At 36.9% G+C, this 23,230-nt stretch overlaps 1 protein-coding gene across 1 annotated transcript in view; it reads left to right on the top strand.

The window, feature by feature from the left end:
• The window catches only part of GRM7 (glutamate metabotropic receptor 7), an 830,764-nt gene that overhangs the window by 533,896 nt on the left and 273,638 nt on the right, over nucleotides 1–23,230 (top strand). The window contains exon 6 of the mRNA XM_055344908.1: nucleotides 19,534–19,734. Within this exon, the coding sequence (XP_055200883.1) occupies nucleotides 19,534–19,734 (201 nt within the window). The remainder of the gene's footprint in view (nucleotides 1–19,533; nucleotides 19,735–23,230) is intronic.

Genomic DNA, 23,230 nt, shown 5'->3' with positions numbered 1-23,230 from the left:
ATTATACATAGATTTTTCCTTCTCAGGCTATCATTTATCTCCCTTAAACTTTCCTCAGGGTCTCTTAATTGTTTTTCTCTTTTTTCCTCAGATTCCTTTCTTATCATCAACTTGTCTTCTATGTCAATCACTCTTTCTCCTACCTCATTAACCCTAGCAGTTAGGACATCCAGTTTGGACTGCATCATCTCATTTAATTTATTTTTAATTTTGGCGTGATTAGATCTAAATTCTGCAGTAACAAAGTCCCTAGTGTCCTTATGCTTTTTTCCAGAGTCACCAGTAGCTTTATAATTGTGCTTCTAAATTGGCTTTCTGACATTGAATTGTAATCCAAATTCTGTAACTCTGAGGCAGAGAGTACTCTTTCTGATTCTTTCTTTTGTGGTGAGTTCTTTTTTCTAGTCATTTTGCTCAGTGCAGAGTGTCTGTATGAGCAGGCTGAGTCAAGAATATCAACCACGACCTAAGTAAATTTCACCCTAGATGATTCTGATGAAGTCAGAGACCAGAAATTGAAAACAAAGATCAGAACAAAATAAAACAAATGGACCACTAAAGTGAAAAACAAATTTTAAAACAAAGTAGTAAAAAATAAAAGACCAAGAATCCCAAAGAAGAAGGGAAAGAAAAAAGAAAAAAAGGAGAAGAAAAAAGGGGAGACTGGGAGTGATGGTGGTGACGAAGTTGTAGTGGAGGAAGAATGTAGTCTACCTGAGGGGTTTTAGAGGGTGATCCTCTTGGTTCTAAGTATATTAAGTTCTGTATGTTAGAAGATGCTCAGGCCCAAATTTATATAAACCAGCAATGCTTATAGAAAGCCCCAACATTGACCACCAAAACATATACAAGATAAAAGAAGAGGGCAGAATGGAAATGAAGAAAGAATATAATCACACAGAATGAACAAGCATGGTATTCCACTTGGTTCTGGGTGCATGCTGGTCATGTTTTAGAAAGTATGCTTCCACCACTGTGGAACAAAATGAGGCAGAGAAAACAAAAAACACAAAACAAAAACCCATATCTTATATATCTCTCCAAATTAAATTGAATATGTTGAATGGAATCCAGAAGTGAAAAATATATCTAAGACATGTAATTGTAGAAATATGAAAGTCAAAAGGAAAAATCTTAAAAATTAAGAGCTGATATAATATTGTAGTTAAAGTGGGAAAAGAGAAAAAAATATTGGAAATTTTTAGTATGGTATAAAAAAGAGTGGTAATGAAAAAAATAAAAAAAATTAAACAGGGGACACTACAGTTCTATATACTATATTCCCTCAATTTTCCCTTGGTCCTGGAGTTTTGCAGTGCTGCTTGGTCAAGAACTTGCTCTTCCCCTGTTCTTCCAGCTGGTCTTCTGGGGGAGGAGTCTGCTGTGCTGATTCTCAGGCATCTGTGCCTGGGTGGAATTGTCCCACCCCTTGCTTGGTGTGGGGCTCAGTGGGAGCTATTTATCCTGTGAGGCCTCTGTTCCCTGGCAGCCCCACCTCTCCCAGGCACAAGGTGAAACAAGGAGGAAAAACAACAATGCAGCGGCCAGATCTCCAGCTCTGCAGTCAGCTCCCCACGAGTAACTAATGCAGTCTCCTAGTCTGCACTGGCCTAGATGCCTCCTGGGGGCTGGTGTGGGTGCGCTGAACTGCACAGCTTGCAGGGTGTCCAGCGGTAGGAGAGTACTCACTGTCCTGTGCCCTCCCGGGTTCTGCCTGTCCCAGGGGGAATGCAGGATTGTGGGCTTTGTTGTTGCTTGGGTTTCCTGGGATCCAGGGCCCTGTGCTGCTGGAACTGCACTACTGGGGGTGCTGCCTCTCCCTCAGGGAAAGGGGCATAGACACCTCCATCTGGAGCCGGCCCGCCTAACTGACTGGCTTCTCCCAAATGCCCCTGAGGGCTGCGGCCCTCCAGCCCTTTACCGAGATCGGCCTGTGGTTTGTAGTGAGTTTTCCCCCCAGGCTCCCCTCCTCTAATAGTGACTCCGGGAATCTCGAGTCTTCACTGTCCCTCCTGGGATTTTGCCCGATTTCCCTGCTAAGCACTTTTCCATCTGGGAAAAATCCGGCATGGATTTTTAAACTTCCTGCTTCTCCAGGGCTGGGCTTTCCTGTACTGGAGGTTCTTGCCACTCTGCTTTAGCTCTGCTAGTCTCTGTTCCCCTCCCGCACTTTATTATTTTTTATTTACTTTTTTTTTCCTGCCTTCCTACCTTGTTAGAAGTAAAAACTTTCTCTCTGTAGTGTTCCAGCTGTTCTTTAATTCTCAGGTCAAATTCATAGGTGTTCAGGATGTTTTTGAAAGTTATCTAGGTAAGTTGGTGGGACCAAGTGAGTTGAGGACTTCTACTCTTCTGCCATCTTGCCCCCCATCCAACAGATAGTATTAAAAATAGAATTTTGTTATATCGTGATGAAACTGCTCTCATCCTGTCACATCTGTTGTTTTGGGTACACCCTCAAATGAGACCAGCAACAGAGATTCATTGCAATTACACTGATTCCGTACATCAATTTGACTGGACATTTTAATAATAGAGTCTTTTCATCCACCAACATCCTATGCTTCTCTATTTAACTGTTTTCTTTCTGTATTTTGTATATATGTTTGTTTAACCTTGAGATTTCATATTTTTATGCTACTGAAAAATAATAACTTCGTACTTTTTTCCAATTTTTAGTGCTACCATTCTGAAATAAAGTTGACTTCCGTATACAGACCTTGAATACTGCAAATTTGCTGCTTCCTTACTAGGTGTAGTAGCTCCTTTGTAGATTTTTTTTTAGGATTTCCTATGTAGATGATTATGTCATCTGTAACATGATACTTTCTGATCTCAGGGAATTTTGTTAGTCTTATTGTAGTGCACTGATTAGAACTTCCAATACAATTTTGAGTAGAAGTAATAATGAAAGTACCTTACCTTGTTCCCAGTCTTATGGTAAAGCAGCCTTACACGAGTGAATATGATCGTAGCTCTAGGGCTTTTTGCCAATGTTTGTAGACCTACTTGAAAAGGTTGAATGAGTCCCCTTCATTCAGTTTTCTGAGTTTCATTATCACTAATAAATTCTTCAAATGCTATTTTTGCATCTATTGAGACAATGTAATGCTATTTTATAAAGTTATCATGAATTATATTGACTTTTAAATTATTAAATCAAGCTTGCAATCCTAGGATAAACATGCTTAATCATGATGTATTTTTTTAATGTACTGATGCACTAAATTTGCTGCTATTTTGTTAAAGAGTTTTATATTTCTAGTCATCATGGGTTTTGGTTTGTAGTTTGCTTCTCTTGTAGTGTCTTTTTATGGTAGAGGTACCAGAGTAATGTTGGTCTTACAAAATAAGTTGGGAAATGTATTCACTTCTACTCTCTAGAGGACCACACCATCCTCCTGCCCTCCATTCTCCTGCTTGTGATCCCCATTTGCAAAATCAACTGGATCTCAAGAGGCAAGAGAGCTCTTTGATTCTGTCTGTCAAAGTGAGCTTTTCAGAGTATAGAGAATGGTGGTGATTGAATCTTGGGAGAAAAACAATATATTCCAGTGTAGGAATTCTCATGTATTTAGGTGGGAAACATCTGGAAGGTGGGAAAGGCAAGAGTTTATTTCATTTTGAACATGTTGAGTTCAGTACAGCAATAAGGCATCCAACTGGAAAGGCTAGGAAGGCAATTCAGTGCATATGTGTAGAACTCAAAAGTCTGTGCTGGAGGTACACAGCATGGATTTGTCACTAGATGATAATTAATGTCACTTGAATGAATATTACTTCCCAGGAAAGAGTGAGGGTGAGGAAAAAGGAAATGTGAGTCTCAAACCCAGAGACTGATAGTATGATGAGAAGAACGAATATGGTCAGGAAGAGATTCTCTCTGGGTTTCTCCTGTTTCTGCACATTGTACAAGCAGAGATACTAAGTGCCTTTATTCCATACTACTTTTTGAAAGGATGTTTATTTAACAAACCATCTTGGAAGGTGGAGGTAGCAACTCAATTCTGACAAAAGTTGGGCATGTATTATGGCCCGGTATAAAAGATCAGGTTCCTTTCCTGTAACACAGCCCACTGTGTCACTTGCCCTCTTTCTGTCATCCTGTGTGTGTGAATCTGAGGTTGGAGAACCAGAGCCAGCAAATGCTGATGCTCTAATTACTACTCTTGCAATGAATAATAAAGACCTTTGTCACTGACCCATGAGTGTCCTGCCAACATCTGTGTAACTTGTAGGCTTGCAGGTATTGTAAAATCTCAGACCCTTCACAGTTCTTGACAAATAAATCAAGACATATAGAGGGTAAGACTCAAAGGAGCAGGAGGTTTTTTGTTTGTTTGTTTTTACCAAAGGAGAAATGTTAGAGGATGCAAGTGGTATTGGGGAGCAAGAAAGACAACAGGATGCATGGGTTATGTAAGAGGAAAAAGCTGATCTCCACTTAATAGAGCCACAGGGGCAGCAGTGTTCTCAGGAAACAGGCAGATTTTAGTTAAGGAAGTATTTGAAAACTTGCATAAGATTACATAGAGGAGTGATCAATATGGATTAAAAAATCCAGAGAGCACAGTCAAAGATGTGAAGATGGAAGGAACTGGTCATTGAAGAAGGGACAGGACATCATATGAGGGTGAATAAAGGATCAAGGGCAAGTAAAGCCATCAGAGAGGCTTGTCCCATGAGCAGTGCCCAGTAAACCTTAGATGAACACATGAAAAATTTAATTCTGAGGATATTCTGGAGGAGGGGGATCATTTGACCCTATGAAGACTCAGGGGAACTTTGGAACCATCAATCCCAATTAGGGTTAAGGTAAATCGTGATCTCTATTTTGGTAGTTTATTTCTGGCTGCAAGCTTGGAGGTCTTGGAAGTGATACAAGATTTCTCACATTATCAAGTCACATGGAGAATGTAACCAGTTTTTCTTTCATAATGACTACCTTTTTATAGACTATGAAACAAGCTTGAAGAGGTTATATAACTTCACTTTAGTCACAACTATAATACATAGAGAGGAAGAACTTCAACCCAGGTTTGTCTGATGCCAGCCTACCTAACTCTTGTGCAGTTGTTGGGCTGGTTGGAGGAAAGATGGAAATGCCATCACATTCTGGTTTCAAGATGTCAGTGTTTTGTCTTTGCTGCAAGTAAGTTAAACTGGCAACATGTGTGTTTCAAACTAAGTATGGACTTGGATATTTTGCATCAAGAACTTCGTTGTACTACGAAGAGGCCCACTCCATTACCACTGACTGACTTTCCTTCTACAGGTAGCAATGGATGTGGCTAGTTGCTCCTCAGGCAAAATACCCAGTGTGTCTGGACTGGCAAACTGTCAGTACCAGCCTTCTGGTTAGCAGTAGGTTAAGATGTTTTCTTTGTCAGGTTAGTTGTTTGATTTTTCTTAGCACAGATGCAATGTAGCATTGCTAAGCAGTGCAGTGTCTTCAGAACATCTAAGTTCGGAATCCTATGACTATTTCTCATCACTTAGAAATATTGTTAAGGCTCAGCATGAAGAAGCCGGTCTTATTTATGACTTATAATAGCTAACAGGTTAAAAGTTTGTGTGAAGAAGTATATGTAAACATATATATTTTTTGCTTAGTGTAAAATTAATCTTCAAGAAAAAAGGCTAGCGGTATTTTTTTAATTAACTTTACTTAAATAATTGAAACCAGTGAAAGCAATAAGTGAAAACAATAATATCTTTGGCCACGTAAAAACCCAGTTTAAGAAAAGATTCCAAATATCAGGGATCTACTAGCAATGCTACTTTCTTACCCTTTTCATCTTTAATCCTCTTGCAATGAATTAAACTCTCCATCTCCACCATCAGCTGCCCAGAGTGAAGGATCATTACCTTCCTTTTCTACTCTTTTACAGAAGGTACTTGCTCATTATTTTATTTCCCCTTCCAACATATTCATTCATTGTTTCATCCTTTATTCAACACACATGTAGTGGCTATCCACTCTATCCAGGCCCTGTTTTGGTTCTAGGCATATAGCAATGTTTAGGTCCCTAGCCTTGCTTCTGAGGAGTTGAGACTATATGTAGGTATATTTGTCCATTTTGTTTAGAGTCACTTAGTACTGGATGTGGAGTACAAATCTAGTTAAAAAATAGCTTTTTCTTTTTATATAAGCTTTCATTGGATTGATGACTTTGAGAAGTTTTCTTAAACCCTACAGTGGGACGAATTCCCTTAGGACTTATCTCTGTGTCCACAAAGTGGAGGGTCAAGGTGCCATTGAGGTTGAATCACTCCATCTCATCCCCACAACATGGCCATTGTTCTTCCAGGATGAAACTTTAGACAGGGGTAATCAGGTAACCTTGCTCAGATGCTTGAGCATCTGTGATGTGCTCCTGAACAAACAGCTGGGAAGCAGAATCATTCTGTAAGACCTGAGATGAGAGGGACTCCTGCATGGCTCAGCAGCTAAGCGCCTGCCTTCAGCCCAGGGCATGATCCTGGAGTTCTGGGATCGAGTCCCACATCAGGCTCCTTGCATGAAGCCTGCTTCTCCCTCTGCCTCTGCTCTCTCTCTCTCTCTCTCTCTTCATGAATAAATAAATAAAATCTTTACAAAAAAAGACCTGAGATGAGAGATGGAGACTCTGCCTTTCAGCAGGAGCATTTGAGTGGGGCTGTGAAAAGTACCAGCAGGAAAGGGTTATTTCTGTATTTATATCTATATCCCTTGTCTCTGGTAGGCTGTGTGGCATGCAGTAGGTGCCACTTAAATGCAACTAATCTGCCTTCCTGCCTAGCCCCATTTTTCTTCATCCCAATATTTTTTTCATTCTTTTTCCTCTTTTTCCTATCCCTTCTCCACCCCCCTCACCTGCCCCTACCAGCACTACTGTTCTTCTTCTTCCTTCATACTCTTTCTCTTCTCCTTTTATATTTATTTTCATTAGCATGTGATCGTTCAGACAAATGCAAAAGCAGAGAGAATAGTATAATGAATCCCTGTAGCATCCATCTCTGCACCTCAATAGTAGTCCATGTGTACCAGTGTATTTTATTTTCATATACTCCACACATGCCTTTTCTCCCACCACTGGCCAATTTAAAGTAAACTCAGGCATTTAATTTATTTTAAATACTCAAGTGCACATCTCTGAAAAAAAGGTCTTAAAAATATGTAATAAACGCATGCACACAAGTAAAAAAACACTAGTCCTTATCAAGTAGCCTCCTCCTTCTCTCATGAATGTCTTTATGCTATTGATTCAGTCACCTGGATCTCTAAACAAAGTCCATATGCTCCACTTTATAAATCTAAAAATGTTCCTCTCCATGGGCACCTGGGTAGCTCAGTCAGTTAAGCATCCAACTCTTGATTTCAGCACAGGTCAGGATTTCAGAGTTCTGGGATGCAGCCCCTCATTGAGCTCTGTGCTGAATGTTGGAATCTGCTTGGGATTCTCTGTCTCTCTCTCCATCTTCCCCTACCTCCACTCGCACTCTCTCTTTATCTTTGTAAAATAAACAAATAAAATCTTTAAAAAAAAAAAGTTCCTCTCCATTATTTTACTTCTTGCCATTTACCTGTTGAATAAAACTACTTAATTACTATTTCTCTAAAAGTTCTCACATTTGGATCTTGCTCTTTGCCACTCTGCAATGTCAATGTCACCTGCTTCTCTATTTTCTGTATTTTCCCTAAATTAGTCAGTAGATCAGATTCAGATCTTTCCCTCTTTCTCTGCTCTTCTCTTTCCCTCTTACTCTTTTTCTTTCTTTCTCTATGCAGCAACATTTTCATATATTTGACTAAATGTTTACCAAGCAGTACATTTGTTATTGCATCATTCAGAGGACATGTGATATGTTTTTTTAAATTATTATTAATGTATATGATGTTAATATGAGAGGTGAGAGTGGAAAAATAGAAATTTTGGAAAGGGGACAGAGGAGATAAGTTGACATTTTTTACCCTAAAATTTGTTTTTTTGTGAAGTTTTTAGTTTTATATGTTCGATGTCTTCTCACACATACATATACAATGCCATTTTCTAAATTAAAACAATAGATTGTGAATGACTAAAGCCAAAAAGAATAAGGAGGTGGAGGTTGGGAAGGAGGAGAAAGGAAAAGATTAAGCAGTGTACCATTGTCACCAGATTTATTCATTATAAAATTCTCATCAGGCTTTCAACTCATCTTTTCAGCAGCTTTCGAGGATTGTTGCAGATTGCATCTGGTACCTAAATGTATTTTTAATAAATTGGTTAATTAATATTCTAAAGGTTCAACTAGAGTACAGTTCTTGGAATGACATAAACAAAATTTCAGAGGGGCTGAACCCCATTACTGCAGCAGCCCTGCCTAAAGAAGGGGTTAAGAAGATAGGAGCATATATTTTGTTGATCTTTAAGTCCATTCTGGAAAGGAAACATCACCAGTGTTTTTACAGTGTACATGAAGAAACAGTGAAAAGTGTATAAACAGAAACTCAGCTTAAGAAATCAGAGGAGAGGAAACCTGCGTGAGGAACTGAAACTGGATCCATGCTCATCTTTAAGAAACTACATCTTATTCTTGTTTGCTATAGCAAGTTGCCCAGGGTGAGTTTCAGAAGCAGTGTTCTTGACTTTGCTGAACAGGCTCACATTATGTACAACAGGCTGCTCTTGGCAGTGAGGAAAGTCCTTGATTGAATCTCTTGGAACACCACTTACACATTTGGGTGAAGGGACTGAAACACCCCTCCCTTTTAATCCTGTGCCCCAGTGCATCATATGAAAACTCTCCCCCACCCGGCACTGCCCTGTCCCCTGCGCACATTTATTCACTGCATGTATCCTTATTTGCACTTACCTGGAAACTGGAAATGAAATTGCAGAAGAAAACTCAGTTTTAATTGTCAATTAAATAGCCCTCCAGGAAGCATCCTACTCGGAAAATGATTAGAAATGAGGATTTGTGGCTAGACATTGTGTATCTCCCTTGCTGGAGCTCTTTATGAATCTATAAGAAAGTACTTTGTGTGTATCCACTGCAGGACATTAAGATGTTAATGGTTCATTTGTAATCAAATTTTGGTCATCTAAGGAATCAGTTGCTAAGTTGTGTGCCATTTCTTCTTCGTTTTCTTTGTTCCTTTGCCAGCATGTAGGTCATTTCTCTGAATGCTAACTTTTTCCACTCAAGGAGGTATCAGGGAAGGATAGGATGATGTTGTCAAAATCAGCCATTTCTTCCTTGCAGGAAACTTCTATAGCGAAATATACAGTGGGAATAAGAGGATGTAAAGTCACGGGTAGCAGAAACTTGGAGATTATTTGTGATTCTAAAGTTAAAAATGAAAAGAAATAAAGAAAAATTCTGATTCCTTACTTGACATGTGCATGTATGGAAGGAACCAGGTAACTAATTATCCATAATATTTAGTAAAGTCACAGAGAGGCAGGAAGTGGATGGTAAATGGGAAAGATAATAGTACCTACCACAGAAAGTGTATGGGAGTTAAAAACTAAGCTATGGAAATGCTCAGACTAGAGCCCGATGTGTAGGAAGTGTACATGATGCCTGTAGGACTATGAACCCCCATTCCTATCAGGAGTTGCTTCTCCCATTCTGTTGTCATCCAGCCTCACCTACAAATGGAAGCACAACCACGGTGAAGGCGTTTTGATTCAAATTAAACCTTCTGACTTTCCTTCTACTAATCTGTCTTGTAGGCTACAGGTTTTCACTTCTGGGCTTCTGTAAACGTGATCACTCAAAAAGATGGCAACAAAGTAAATCTCAAACACAGAATCTCATTTTGCCATTAGCATTCATCATATAAGGAGAAATGTATACCCATAAGGGGGAAAATATCCAGTAAGTCAAGTTCTTTATTTAATTTTAAATTATGGAAGCTATGGCAGACTCGTTTTAATAAGGCTTGCTGGGGAACTGTAGCATTTTTCAGAATGCTGTAACATTTTCTATCATTCCAGGAAACCCACCCTGGTGCCCCTGCATCCTCTTTACCCAGAATCTAGCAGCTTTGTTATAAACAAAATCTGCCCTGACTCTATTTTGAGTTCCTGTGATAAGCTCTTTTCCTGTTGATTAGGGTATTTGTCATTTGCAATAAATCCAAGCATTAGTATTATAGTTAATTATGTAGCATATTACTCAGGACTTCAGCCTCAAGAAATACTTAAGTTTGAGGCTCTGTATTCAATAAAATAAATTTGTGTAATGCATGGTTTAAAAGCATGGTCAGCACAAGCATGCATTACTTAGAGAGGTCTTTTCAAAGCAAATAACTTCAATCAATATTTGAAATCAAAATAAAGATGACAATTTTTCGCTCTTTTAGAAACATATGGTAAACATTAGACCAGTTGTTCAAAGCTGCTGAAATTTTCTCGTAAATTTTCAGACTACATTTATAAACATTTTCTGTGTCCTATCTTCTCCCCCCCCTCACCTTGTGTATTTCTTTTGGTTTCCCCATTGAAATTGGATTGTTTATATTACATAATTTCAAATATATAATTTCTTGCATTTTCAGTTGCTTTTTCCTTCTCCTAATTTGTTTATGCCTATTAACTAAGACATACATTCTGAGAGAGAAGTATGCTTAAATGGGTAATTTAAGCAGGTCTTTCAAAGAAATGACTTCACCAGCAGAATGAGCACTAGAAATTTTAATAGTGGAAGAGTTTATGGATTATTTTTGTGTAGAGCAGCTGAGGATTTATTCAAGGGAAGGTTAAAAGATGTGCATTTTGAAGATAAATACTGGAGTCTTAGGGGAAAATACCAATATCAGTAGACTTTATTATTTTCATTTAAGCATTTTTAATATAGTTGACACACAATGTTACATTAGTCTCAGTTGCACAACATAGTGGTTCCACAAGTTTATATGTTATGTATGTTCATCGTAGCTACTGTGTCACTATACATCACTATTAGGGTATCATTGACTGTATTCCCTATGCTCTATCTTTTATTCCCATGACTGATTCAGTCCATAACTGGAAGCCTGTAACTCCCACTCCCCTTCATCCATTTTGTCCAACCCCCTCCTCCCCTCTTCTCTAGCAACCACTAGTTTGTTTTCTATGTTTATAAGTTTGATTCTGCTTTTTGTACATTTCTTATTTTAGAATGTACATATGAGTGAAATCATATGGCATTTTTTCTCAGTCTGATTTATTTCATTTGCCATAATGTTCTCTAGGCTCTTCCATGTTGTCACAAATGGCACAATCTCATCCTTTTTTGTCTCCTCATTCATCCTATGGCTCTATAATATTCCTCTGTGTGTGTGTGTGTGTATGTGTATGTACACACTATGCATCCTTATACATTTATCTGTTGAAGGAGACTTCAATTACTTAAATAATTTGGCTATTATAAATAAATAATAACAGTAAACATAGGGGTGCATATATCTTTTCAAATTACTGTTTTCAGTATTGGGGGAGCAGTAAATACCCAGTAGTGGAATTATTGGATCATGTGGTATATCTATTGTTAATTTTTTGAGGAATTTCCATACTGTTTTTCACAGTGGCTCTACCCTTTACCATTCCTACCAATAGTGCACATCCTCACCAACACTTATTTCTTGTCTTTTTGATTTTAGCCATTCTGACAGGTGTAAGGTGCTAGCTATCTCATTGTGGTTTTGATTTGCACTTCCTGCTAATTAGAGATGTTAAATATCTTTTCATGTGTCAGCCATCTGTGAGTCATTTTTAGAAAAATGTCTATCCGGGTTCTCTACCCATATTTTTTAAATCGAATTGTTTTGTTGGTGTTGTATACATCCCTTACATATTTTGGATATTAGCCTGATATACATATTTGGATATATTACTGATAAGTCCCATATATCACTTACAAATATCTTCTCTCATTCAATAGGTTGCATCTCTTTGTTGATGATTTCCTTTGCTTTGCAAATGCTTGTCATTTTCATATAGTCCCAATAGTTTATTTTTGCCATTCTTTCCCTTGCCTTAGGAGACCTATCTAGGAAAATGTTGTTATGGCTGATGTCAGAGAAATTACCGCCTGTGTTTTCTTCTAGAATATTTATGATTTTAGGTCTCATATTTAGGTGTCTAATGCATTTCAAATTCCTTTTGTATATGGTGTAAGAAAGTGGTTCAATTTCATTCTTTTGCATGTAGTTGTCCGGTATTCCCAGCACAGTGTATTGAAGAGATTGTCTTTTCCTCATTGTATATTCTTGTCTCTTGTCACAGGTTATTGACTGTATAAGCAAGCATTTATTTCTGGGCTTTCTGTTGTGTTGTATTGATCTTGTGTGCCTCTTTTTGTGCCAGTACCATACTGTTCTGATTGGTACAGCTTTGTAGTATATCTTGAAATCTAGGATTTTGATACCTCCAGCTTTGTTGTTCTTTCTCAAGATTGCTTTGGCTATTAGAGGTCTTTTGTGGTTGCATACAAATTTAGTATTACTACTTCTAGTTTTTTGAAAAGTTCTGTTGGTATTTTGATAGGGATTGCATTAAATCTGTAGATTGCTAAGGGCATTGTAACAATATCCATCCAATTCATCAGCATGGAATATCTTTCCAATGGTTTATGTCATCTTGAATTTCTTTTCATCAGTGGTTTCAGAGTATAGGTCTTTTACCTCTTTGGCTAAGTTTATTACCAAGTATTTTATTCTTTTTGGTGCAATTGTAAATGGATTTATCAAGCTCTCTTTTTGCTACTTCATTATTAGTGGATAGAAGTGCTACCAATTTCTCAGTGTTAATTCAGTATCCTGCACTTTTCCTTAATTCATTTGTTACCTCTAGTAGTTTTTGGATGGAGTCTTTAGGATTTTCTCTATATAATATCATGTCATCTGCAAATAACAACAGGTTAGCGTCTCTTTACCTATATGTATACTTTTTATTTCTTTTTCTTCTCTAATTGCTATGGCTAGGACTTCTAGTACCATACTGAATAAAATGATGAAAGGTGATATCTTTGCTTTGTTTCTGATAGTAGAGGAAAATCTGTCAGTTTTTCACCATTGAGTATGATCTTAGCTGCGGTTTTTTTGTTTGTTTGTTTGTTTGTTTTTGCTGGGTTTTTCACATATGGCCTTTATTACACTGAGGTATGTTCCATCTAAGCCCACTTTGTGGAGAGTTTTTAATATAAACAGATGTTGAATTTTGTCAAATGCTTTTTCTGTATATAATGAGATGATCATGTGATTTTTATCCTTCATTTTTTGATGAGGTGTGTCACATTGATTGGTTTGTGAATATTGAAACATTTTTACATCTCCAAAATTAATACTACTTGAGTATGGTGAAAAATCCTTTTAATATTGTTGAATATAGTTTGCTAATATTTTGTCAAGGATTTTTTTTACCTATGTTCATCAAAGACATTGGCCTGTAGTTTATTTTATTTTTTTTTAAAGATTTTATTTATTTATTCACTAGAGACCCAGAGAGAGAGAGAGAGGCAGGGACACAGATAGAGGGAGAAGCAGGCTCCATGCAGGGAACCCGACGTGAGACTCGATTCTGGGTCTCCAGGATCAGGCCCTGGGCCAAAGGTGACGCTAAACTGCTGAGCCACCTGGGCTGCCCTAGTTTCATTTATTATTTTGTTGCTGTTGTCTCCTTGTCTTGTTTTGTTATCAGAATAATGCTGGCCTCCTGGGACGTATTTGGAATCTTTTCTTCCTCTTCAGGTTTTTTGGAAGAGTTTGAGAAAAGTATAACTTTGATATTGACTATTCTTTAAATCTTTGGTAGAATTCACTGGACTTTATTTTTTGATAGTTTTAAAACAAGCAATTTAATATCATTACTGGTAATTAATCTGCTGAGATTTTCTATTTCATTCTGATTCCATTGTGGAAGATTCCACTGCTAGGAAATTGTCCATTTCCAGAAAAATCACAAGACTTTAAAAGATAAGCTTCTTTGCATGCTGGAGAAATAAAAGATAGTACTTCAGAGTTTTCCTCATTTAGCTAAACCAGAGGCCCTTTTCTGGGAACATGTTGAGAAGGATAAACTCCATCCGAGAAAAGAGTATGACAACATCTCAGCTCATCAGAAAGATGGGAGGGCTGAGCTGTTAACTAACAATTAACTGAAAATGTTCTTATTTTCAGGACACCTAGGTGGCTTAGTTGATGTTTGACTCTTGGTTTCGGCTCAGGTCTTGATTTCATAGGTTGTGGGATCAAGACTCAAGTTGGGCTCTGTGTTTGGCAGGGAGTCTGCTTAAAGATCTCCCCCACCCCCCTCACTGGAAAATGTGCACTCAAGCTTGCTCTCTCTCTCTCTAAAATAAATAAATCTTTAAAAAGCTGCATTTCATGGTGGTTTTGGGGGAGGATGCTTAATGCTAGGATATTATAAAGTGCTATATGAATAATAAATGTAGCATTCATATGAACATGAAAAATATTGAGTATTAAGCTTCAGTTAAGTGGACAAACTACTTAATATGTCACATGAAGAAAATATAGGGTGACTTCAGGCTTGACTAACTCAAAACTGATTTATATTTTCATATATCTACCACATTTTTATGCTATTATTTGTTTGCTGTGTAATTTCCTTAGGACCACAAAATGACCAGAGTAAATACAGGGTATGTATTCGGGCTTGCTTTTGATGAAATTGAGTACATCTCTTTCTAAGAGCAAATAAACTTTCTCAAGACTTCCTGATCAAATTCCTCTTATATCTCACTGGCTAGAATTATGCACCATGCCTGTTCTAAATCAGTCTTTGCAGAGGAAATTCTGCTTGGCTTAGGTAAATCAGAACCAATTCAAAAAGGCTCAGAGAATGTCCAGAATACATGTCTCTCTTTTTCTCTCCCTTTTTTTCTCCCTCTCCTTCTCTTTATCCCTGTCTCTCTCCTTCCCTCCATTCCCCCTCCTCCCACACACACACATTACTGGTGTCAATATCTGAAGAGAACAGATTTCACTTAAAGAAGGAGAGGAGATAGTTGGCAAATACTTGTGTCTGTGACATTAGAGAAAATAAATTTTTAAATGAACTTTACATTTCTGATACTCTTGATTTATGGTTATATTTTTCAAGTCCTGGTAGCCTGAAAGAAAAACTTATCTCTTAAATCTTCTTAGAGCCTTGAATAAGCTAATGTGCCTGGTGTCTCTCCAAGAAAGACATAAAGCCTACAGTGTTCCACAAATAATATTATTTAAAACACTGCTATTATTTTTCAAGATATTCTTTCTGGGACAAATGTCTCTATGAATGCAATATTGAAATGATCTCCTGAATTATTAGTCTGAAACAGTTCCATAGTACACATTTTATAGTGGTCATAAGGCTTTCATGACTGCCTTTTTTAAGTACTATAAAAAATAACAAATTTGTGAAGTAGCAGGTTATAAAGTTAATATGAGAAAATGAATTGCATTGTAAAATAAGTATTGTAAAATATTAATGCAAGAACCTAGTTGGTGGGTTCACTGTAAAGTTCTTTCAACTTTGCACTATGTTTAAAATTTTTCATGATAGAAAGTTGAAAAGCAATAAAACCACAACAAATCAAAGAATAGCTTTTACATATACAACCAAAAACGAATGAGAAATACACAGCACAGAAAACTGTATTTAGAATAGCAAAAATAAGTGAAATATCTAGGTTAACTTTTCAGGAAACACTCAAAACTTTTGAGAAATAGTTAAACACTGAAGGAAGCAAAGTATACTTGACCAAGAGCAAAAAGAAAGGTAGAGACTCACCTTCAAAAGATTTCTGTTCTAGTTTATTTATAAATACAGCATAAATGCAATACATATACCATCAAAGTTTTTTTTTCTCAAGTTATGTAAGTGATTAATAAGCTCATTTCAGTAAATAAAAACTACTGGGAAATTTGGGGTAATTATGTGTAGAAATATCTAACTCTACCAGTTATCCAAATATTATCCTTTATAATTGGTGCATGAATAAACAAACCACGCAATGAAATAGATTTTTAAAATCTAGAGATAGAACTAATTACATATGGAAATTTAGTGTAGAATGAAGGCACCACCTCAAATCTATGACAGAAGATAAGCTGTTGTATGTTGAATGATATAAAAAGTGAATGACTATACTGAAAAAGATAAAATTTTGACTTATTCCTCACCCCATACACCAGAATACATTAAAAATGGGTCAAATATCTCTCTTTTTTTTTTTTTAAGGGAGAGAGAGAAAGAGCATGCATTTGAGCAGAGGTGGGGGAGAAAGGGCAGAGGGAAGGGGAGAGAGAAAATCTTAAGCAGGCTTCACACTCAGCAGAGAGCCCAACATGGGGCTCAATTTCACAACCCTGAGATTATGGCTTGAGCCAAAATCAAGAGTCAAATGCTTAACCAATTGAGCCAACTAGGCACCCCTCAAATATCTAACTTTTAAGAGCAAAGTTATATAAGTACTAGAAGAAGACATGGGTGGAATCTTCTTTACTCTGAGAGCGGGAATTCATAATCTAAATGTTAAAAAAAAGAATACAATAATTTGTTTAGAAAAAAATTTTACATCTACAAAATTTCATTTGGAAAATAAGTATGTAAAGAAAGTAAATGAGGGATCCCTGGGTGGCGCAGCGGTTTGGCGCCTGCCTTTGGCCCAGGGCACGATCCTGGAGACCCGGGATCGAATCCCATGTCGGGCTCCCTGCATGGAGCCTGCTTCTCCCTCTGCCTGTGTCTCTGCCTCTCTCTCTCTCTCTCTCTGTGACATCATGAATAAATAAATAAAATCTTTAAAAAATAAAAGAAAATAAATGAAAAATGACCAACTGGGAATAAGATTTGAAACTTAATCTCAAGGAGTTCAAATCTCTAATTAATAAAAAGCTTCTAAAAATAGACAAGAAGAATGCCTGGATGGCTCAGTGGTTGAGGGTCTGTCTTTGGCTCAGGTCCCACATTGGGCTCCTCGCAGGGTACCTGCTTCTCCCTCTGCCTCTCTCTCTCTGTGTCTCTCATGAATAAATAAATAAATAATCTTTAAAAAAAAGGAAATGACCAACTTATTATAAAAGTTGGCTGGATAATAAACAGTTTACAGAAAAAAGAAATACAATGCCTCTTAATCATATGCACAGATATTCAACCTCGCCTATAGTAAGAAAAATGCAAATGAAAATACACGATAGAGGTATTTCTTGCATATCTACCTGATTGACAAAATCAAGTTCCATAATACACTTTGGTTGAGGTCCTTAGGGAATGAACACTCTTACCCTTTGTTGGTAGGAGAGCAAATTAGTGCAGTCTCACTCTAGCAGAGAATGTGAGAAAATAGAAAAAAATACATATATCATTTAACAAAATCCCTCTTCTCTGATTCTACCACCAAAATAGGCAAAAAATTGAAAAACAATTTTCAAAAGTCTATTCATATACTTCTTAGACTGTTAGGCAAGATATTCTAAGAATGTTATTGGTATTATGGAACATAAGGCAAATGAATCATTAGAATAGTATCATTAAGAACTAGGAATTTCCTCATAAAAGAAAGGAGATAGGAGTGAAAGTGTGCCAACTTTAATAAAAAAATTATAGTACTGAATTTTAATTGGAAGTAGCAATATGAATTTTTAATGAATTTTGTCTTACTCAAAGAAGAGAAATCCTGTACACACACTGAAAAGACCTAGATCCAATGATAGACAGTAAGCGTATGTAAAACAGAAGTATCTGCCCTGTGAGATACTAATGTGTTCTTCAAAAAGGAAAAATACAAATTGAAGCAAATTCAGAAAATTGTGAAATTTTTTCTTATGGATTATAGTTTTTTCCATGACATTAAATGCTTTGGAAAAGACTCTCAGTAAAGAAATCTAAAAATATTTAATGCAGTGTCTATAAGGACCCTTGTATTTTGCAGGGGAAAGGTTTGGGGTTGTATAATTCCTCTTTTTTTTTTTTCCACTATAGAAATGTACCATAGAAAACAATTTGAGAAATACAGCTATGAAAGTGAAATGCAATTTGTGGATAATTATTCCTCCTAAAGGATCAAGAGGTCTAAAGAGAGGTCTTGGTGTTATGTACTTAATGGATGTATAATTTAATACGAATATTGTTTAGAATCTACTAAATACTAAATGCTGTGTTTGCTGTTGGGGATATAAGGGGGAAGAAATAAAAGAAAAAATTCTGGTAAACTGGTAGAGCATTAAAATATAGTGCTACTATTTTATAATACTTGAATTTTTTCATGAAAATCCTTAAATGGGACTGAGGGACTGGAGTGAAGGCAACCATTGCATTAAGCCATGAAGAAAGAATGAGATTGTGATGAGTAACAGCAAGGAGGCAGGATGTTTCTGGCAAAGTCAAGAGCATGAGTAAATATAAGTTAATGTTAGAGTTAACGGTGTATTCAGAACACACACACACACACACACACCATATCTGTCTGGAACAACAACAAAATATAGGGAATGCTTTGTGTAGGGCCAATGTAGTAAGAATGTGAGCTTTGGACTTGGACAAACTTGAGCTACCATCATCAGTCTACTTGTAAATGGTCTTGGGAAGTAATTTAATCTCTATTAAGGCTGACCTTTCCTATGTGTATAGTGAGGATAAATAATATTTAACTCACAAAGTAAGAATGAAATAAAAATAATATATGCAAAGTTTCTAACACAATGAAGGGCACTTAATGCCAGTTTTTATTATTAGGCAGATGTGGGCAAAGTGATACATACTCTCATTTGTCAGGGGAAAGAATTTGAATTTTATTTTATAGGCAAAGGAGAACCATGGAAAAATTCTGAGCATGAGGGTGAGGTGATACGCTCTGTTACTTGGAAATATGAATATGGAAGAATGAATAGATGAAGTGGGGCATCTAGCATTGCATCCCGATGGAAGATGAGAAGGGCATAAATGGGGCATTGATAGTGTGGCTGCAACTGTTCAGTGTTTACAGAGCTAGAATTGATAGAACTTGGCTCCTCATTAGATAAATGTGAGGGTGGGGAATAAGAAAGGAAGGAAGGAAAAGATGACAAAATTTCTAGCCTGAAAACCTAAGTTGCCAATAATACCAGCCATTGAGCCAGACAAAAGATGGAGTAGGTATATAGAAGTGTATTGAAATCAGGTGTAGAATTCAGTTTGTTTTCTATCATTTTCCTTTTGGTCTATCACCTCTTTAGAGTGAGCAAGCTCTGAAAATTCGAATATTACAGTCCAGCCTCTAATCCCAGCAACCCCTTTATTCCATGGAACCACTATATTTGAACAGTATATTTATTGGCTTTACACAAGCCATCATTGTGATCTTTTGAAGTGTCATTCTGAAGCTTGTCTAATACATGAGACAAGTTAGTCCTACCAAGTCAAACACGAAACACTATTAAAACAACTTAATATGGTAGCCAAATGTAGATACGTAGTTTGCACTCTTGTATTCCCCCAGAACATTGTTTGCTTTAAGCATAGTTGAAAGTTAGTGCAAATTTAGATGTTTACTCAACACCAGTCTTTGTGTGTGTGTGTTTCTTGTTTTAATGTGCAGGACAGGAGAGAATTGGAAAAGATTCCAACTATGAACAGGAAGGTAAAGTTCAGTTTGTGATTGACGCAGTCTATGCGATGGCTCATGCCCTCCATCACATGAACAAAGATCTTTGTGCTGACTACCGAGGCGTCTGTCCAGAGATGGAACAAGCTGGAGGCAAGAAGTTGTTGAAGTATATCCGCAATGTTAATTTCAATGGTGAGTCTCCAAATATACATGATTTTTGAAATTCTAAGTGTTGATATTCTGGGTGTCTTAAGTTAAGTAGTTAAATTCTTGATTGCAAAGACCTGGTCATTTTTATGATTTCAAATGGTTGAATCAACATATGAATGATGAGTTAATGAATGAATGAGTAAATGAATATTGGAAAGTTATGGTTTGTCTTCCTTTTCCCAAAATAGAGAGATACTCACAGAAAGCCAGATTCTTCCTCAGTGAATATTAGGAGTGAGAGGGGAAAGTGGAAAGAGAAGGGACAGTTTCTCCAGGTGTCTAAGTCAATTGAAGTAATGAATATAAGTTGCTACAACAACCACATCCTAGATTATGCAAATTTCTGTTAGAAATTAATCGTTTACCTAAAAAAGGTAGTAAAGATGGGTGGGAAAAATGGGCAAATAGAGTAAAAGGCATGAAGGAGAAATACTACTTCTCTGATAATACCTTTCATACAGTGTTGACTCTTACAAACTTTTGAACATTTCACGTATCAAAAGCTAAAGAAATATTTAAAATAAACCTGAATGTGGGTTGAATTAGTCAGTTTTCCAGAGAGACAGAACCAATTGGATATATATGGATATACAGAAGATATTAATTTATAGGAATTGGCTCACACCTTTATGGAGAGAGGGAAGTCCCTCTGTCTTCAGTCTACAACCTGGAGAACCAGGGAAGTTGGTATTGCAACTCAGTCCGAGTGTAAAGACCTAAGAATTGGAAGGCTTCTGCTACAAGTCCTGATCTGAGTCCAAAAGCCAGACAACTGAGAGCACTGGTATCTGAGGGCCAGAGAAGGCACCCCTCTGTCAAGTAGAGGCAGTGAATTGGCCCTTCCCCTGCATTTTCACTCTAGTCATGCCCTCAAGAGACTGAAATGATTGCCACCCCCCACCTTGAGGGCCACCTGCTTTATTCAGTTTACCAATTTGAATACTAGTCTTTTTCAGATACAGCCTCACAGATACACCCAGAAGTAGTATTTTACAGGCTATCTGGGCATCCCCAGTCAAGGCAACACGGAAAATTCACCATCACATAGGTATAACACAGAATTCAATACAGACAGTAATAAATAAACTTCACTGTGTTACAAATAAGCAATGTAACCACCCTGAGGGGTTTGAGGAACAAAAAATGAGCTCAGGTAGGTTTGAAAGATAGTATTTGACTATATGCCATATAAGACTAAAGACAAAAATAACTATACACAATTATTGTACAATAGCTAGTAAACTTGTGGGTTCACAATTAGGAAAATAATTTATGTGAGAGGACTCAGAGAATAATGAAGTATATTATGGATAATTAGAGCCAGGTTTTTACTGCCAGAGAAAGAAGTTACTGGTAAGAATAAGAGAAAACCAGAAGAAACCTTGTGTTGTGTTTGGGTAGGAGATACCTGCATGAACTCATCGCTGCTTTTTTAAAAATATTTATTTATTTAGAGAAAGAGAGAGTGCTTGAATAAGGGGAAATGGGCAATGGGGGACGGGCAGAGGGAGAGAATTCTCAAGCAGACTTTCCACTGAGCTCAGAGCCTGATGCAGGGCTCTATCCTAGGACCCTGAGATCATGACCTGAACTAAAATCAAGTTGGATACTCAACTGACTGAGCCACCCAGGTGCATCAGAACTCATAGCTTTTAATATGCATGCAGATAGGTAGATACAGGAGTAGATATGTGTATGTTATATATGTGTACATACCTATGTTGCCTAGTTCTCTCCACTGAAAGGGCTAGGAGCAATGACACCTTGATAGAAAAGATGACACCTAGAATCCACATCTTATTTATATATATATATACATTTTCCAGTAAAAAAAAAATAATAATAATACCTCTTTAGAGTAACTTGATTTAAGGACCAGGGCAGCAAAAGTACAAGATGAGTTTGAAGCATCATGTTGTGCCAGAAAGTAAGAAAGTGCGCAAAAACTGATGGGATCATGTTGAAAGAGCACTGGAACCAACTTGAGGGAGACCACACCTGCCAATTTGAGGGCAATAATGGATTAAACTTACAGAATGAAGCAAACATCAGTGAGTCTATACTGATAAAAATAAGTGATCGAATTGAATACATAAATGCAGAATAAGAAATATAATGTCATGACAGGCAGCAGTACAATGTTACCATTAATATGGACCTCCGTATTAATTGTTCCAAGCAGGAATCGTCAATGGATACTAAAATTATTAAGATAAATTATGATAAGAAACAAGATATCTGCATGCTCTCAAAGTATCTTCCATCAAGAAACATTAATTACAAAGGGGAAAAGAATAACTCAAAAGTGGAGAAACTTGGAAGACAGCACCTTAACCAAGTAATCCAAGTTAACATCACAAAAAAAACCCCACAAAGTTAATATCACCAATAATGAAATTTAGTGACATCACTTACCTTTGATACCCTACGGAAGTTACAACATCATTTCTAAGGTCTTATTGCCAAAAATACATACCCTCAGTCTATTCACCAAGGAGCATCAGACAAATCCAAATTGAAGGATGTTTTCCAGAATAAATGGCTGGTACTCTTTAAAACTGTCCAAGTCATGACAAAGTCAGAAGGAGGAATTATTCCAGACTGGAGGAAACTAAGGAAATATTACTATTAATGTAATGTGGGAACACTGATAGATCCCATACCAAAGGACACTAATGAGACAATGAAGAATTTTTAATATCATTTTATTTTATTATTTTAATCACGATAGGTATACTCTTTAATTCCCATCACTTATTTAACCAATTCCCCTTGTCACCTTCTTTCTGGTAGCCATCACTTGGTTTGTGTCTCTTTTTTTCTTCCTCTGCTCATTTATTTTGTTTCTTACATTCCACATGAGTGAAATAATGTCAGAGAAAATTGCAAATAGCAAGATTTCATTCTTTTTTATGGCTGAAAAGTATTCCATTGTATATGCATACCACATCTTTTTTAACCATTCATTTATCAATGAGCACTTGGGCTGTTTCCATAATTTAGCTATTGTAAATAATGCTGCTATAAGCATCGGGGTGCATTATCTGTTTAAATTAGTATTTTTGTATTTTGGAATAAATACCCAATATTGCTGGATCATAGACTATTTCTATTTTTAATTTTTTTGCTGGACCTCCATAGTGTTTTCCACAGTGCCTGCACCAATTTGCATTCCTATCAACAGTGCAAGTGTTCCCTTTTTTCCACACCCTCACCAATACATGTTATTTCTTGAGGTTTTTGGTTTTCGCTTTGTTTTGTTGTTGTTGTTTTTAAGGCCATTCTGACAGGTGTGAGAAGTTTTGATTTGCATTTCCCTGATGATGAGTGATGGTTGAGCATCTTTTCCTGTGTCTTTTAGTCACTTGTATGTCTTATTTGGAGGAATGTCTAGAGTTCATGTCTTCTGCTCATTTTTTAATTGGAATATTTTTGGGGTCTTGAGTTTTAGTGGTTCTTTATATATTTTGGGTTCTAA

This window comes from Nyctereutes procyonoides, unplaced genomic scaffold, assembly GCF_905146905.1.
Source record: "Nyctereutes procyonoides isolate TBG_1078 unplaced genomic scaffold, NYPRO_anot_genome, whole genome shotgun sequence".
In the NCBI taxonomy this organism is placed as follows: domain Eukaryota; kingdom Metazoa; phylum Chordata; class Mammalia; order Carnivora; family Canidae; genus Nyctereutes; species Nyctereutes procyonoides.
This window is presented reverse-complemented; position numbering and strand designations above follow the sequence as displayed.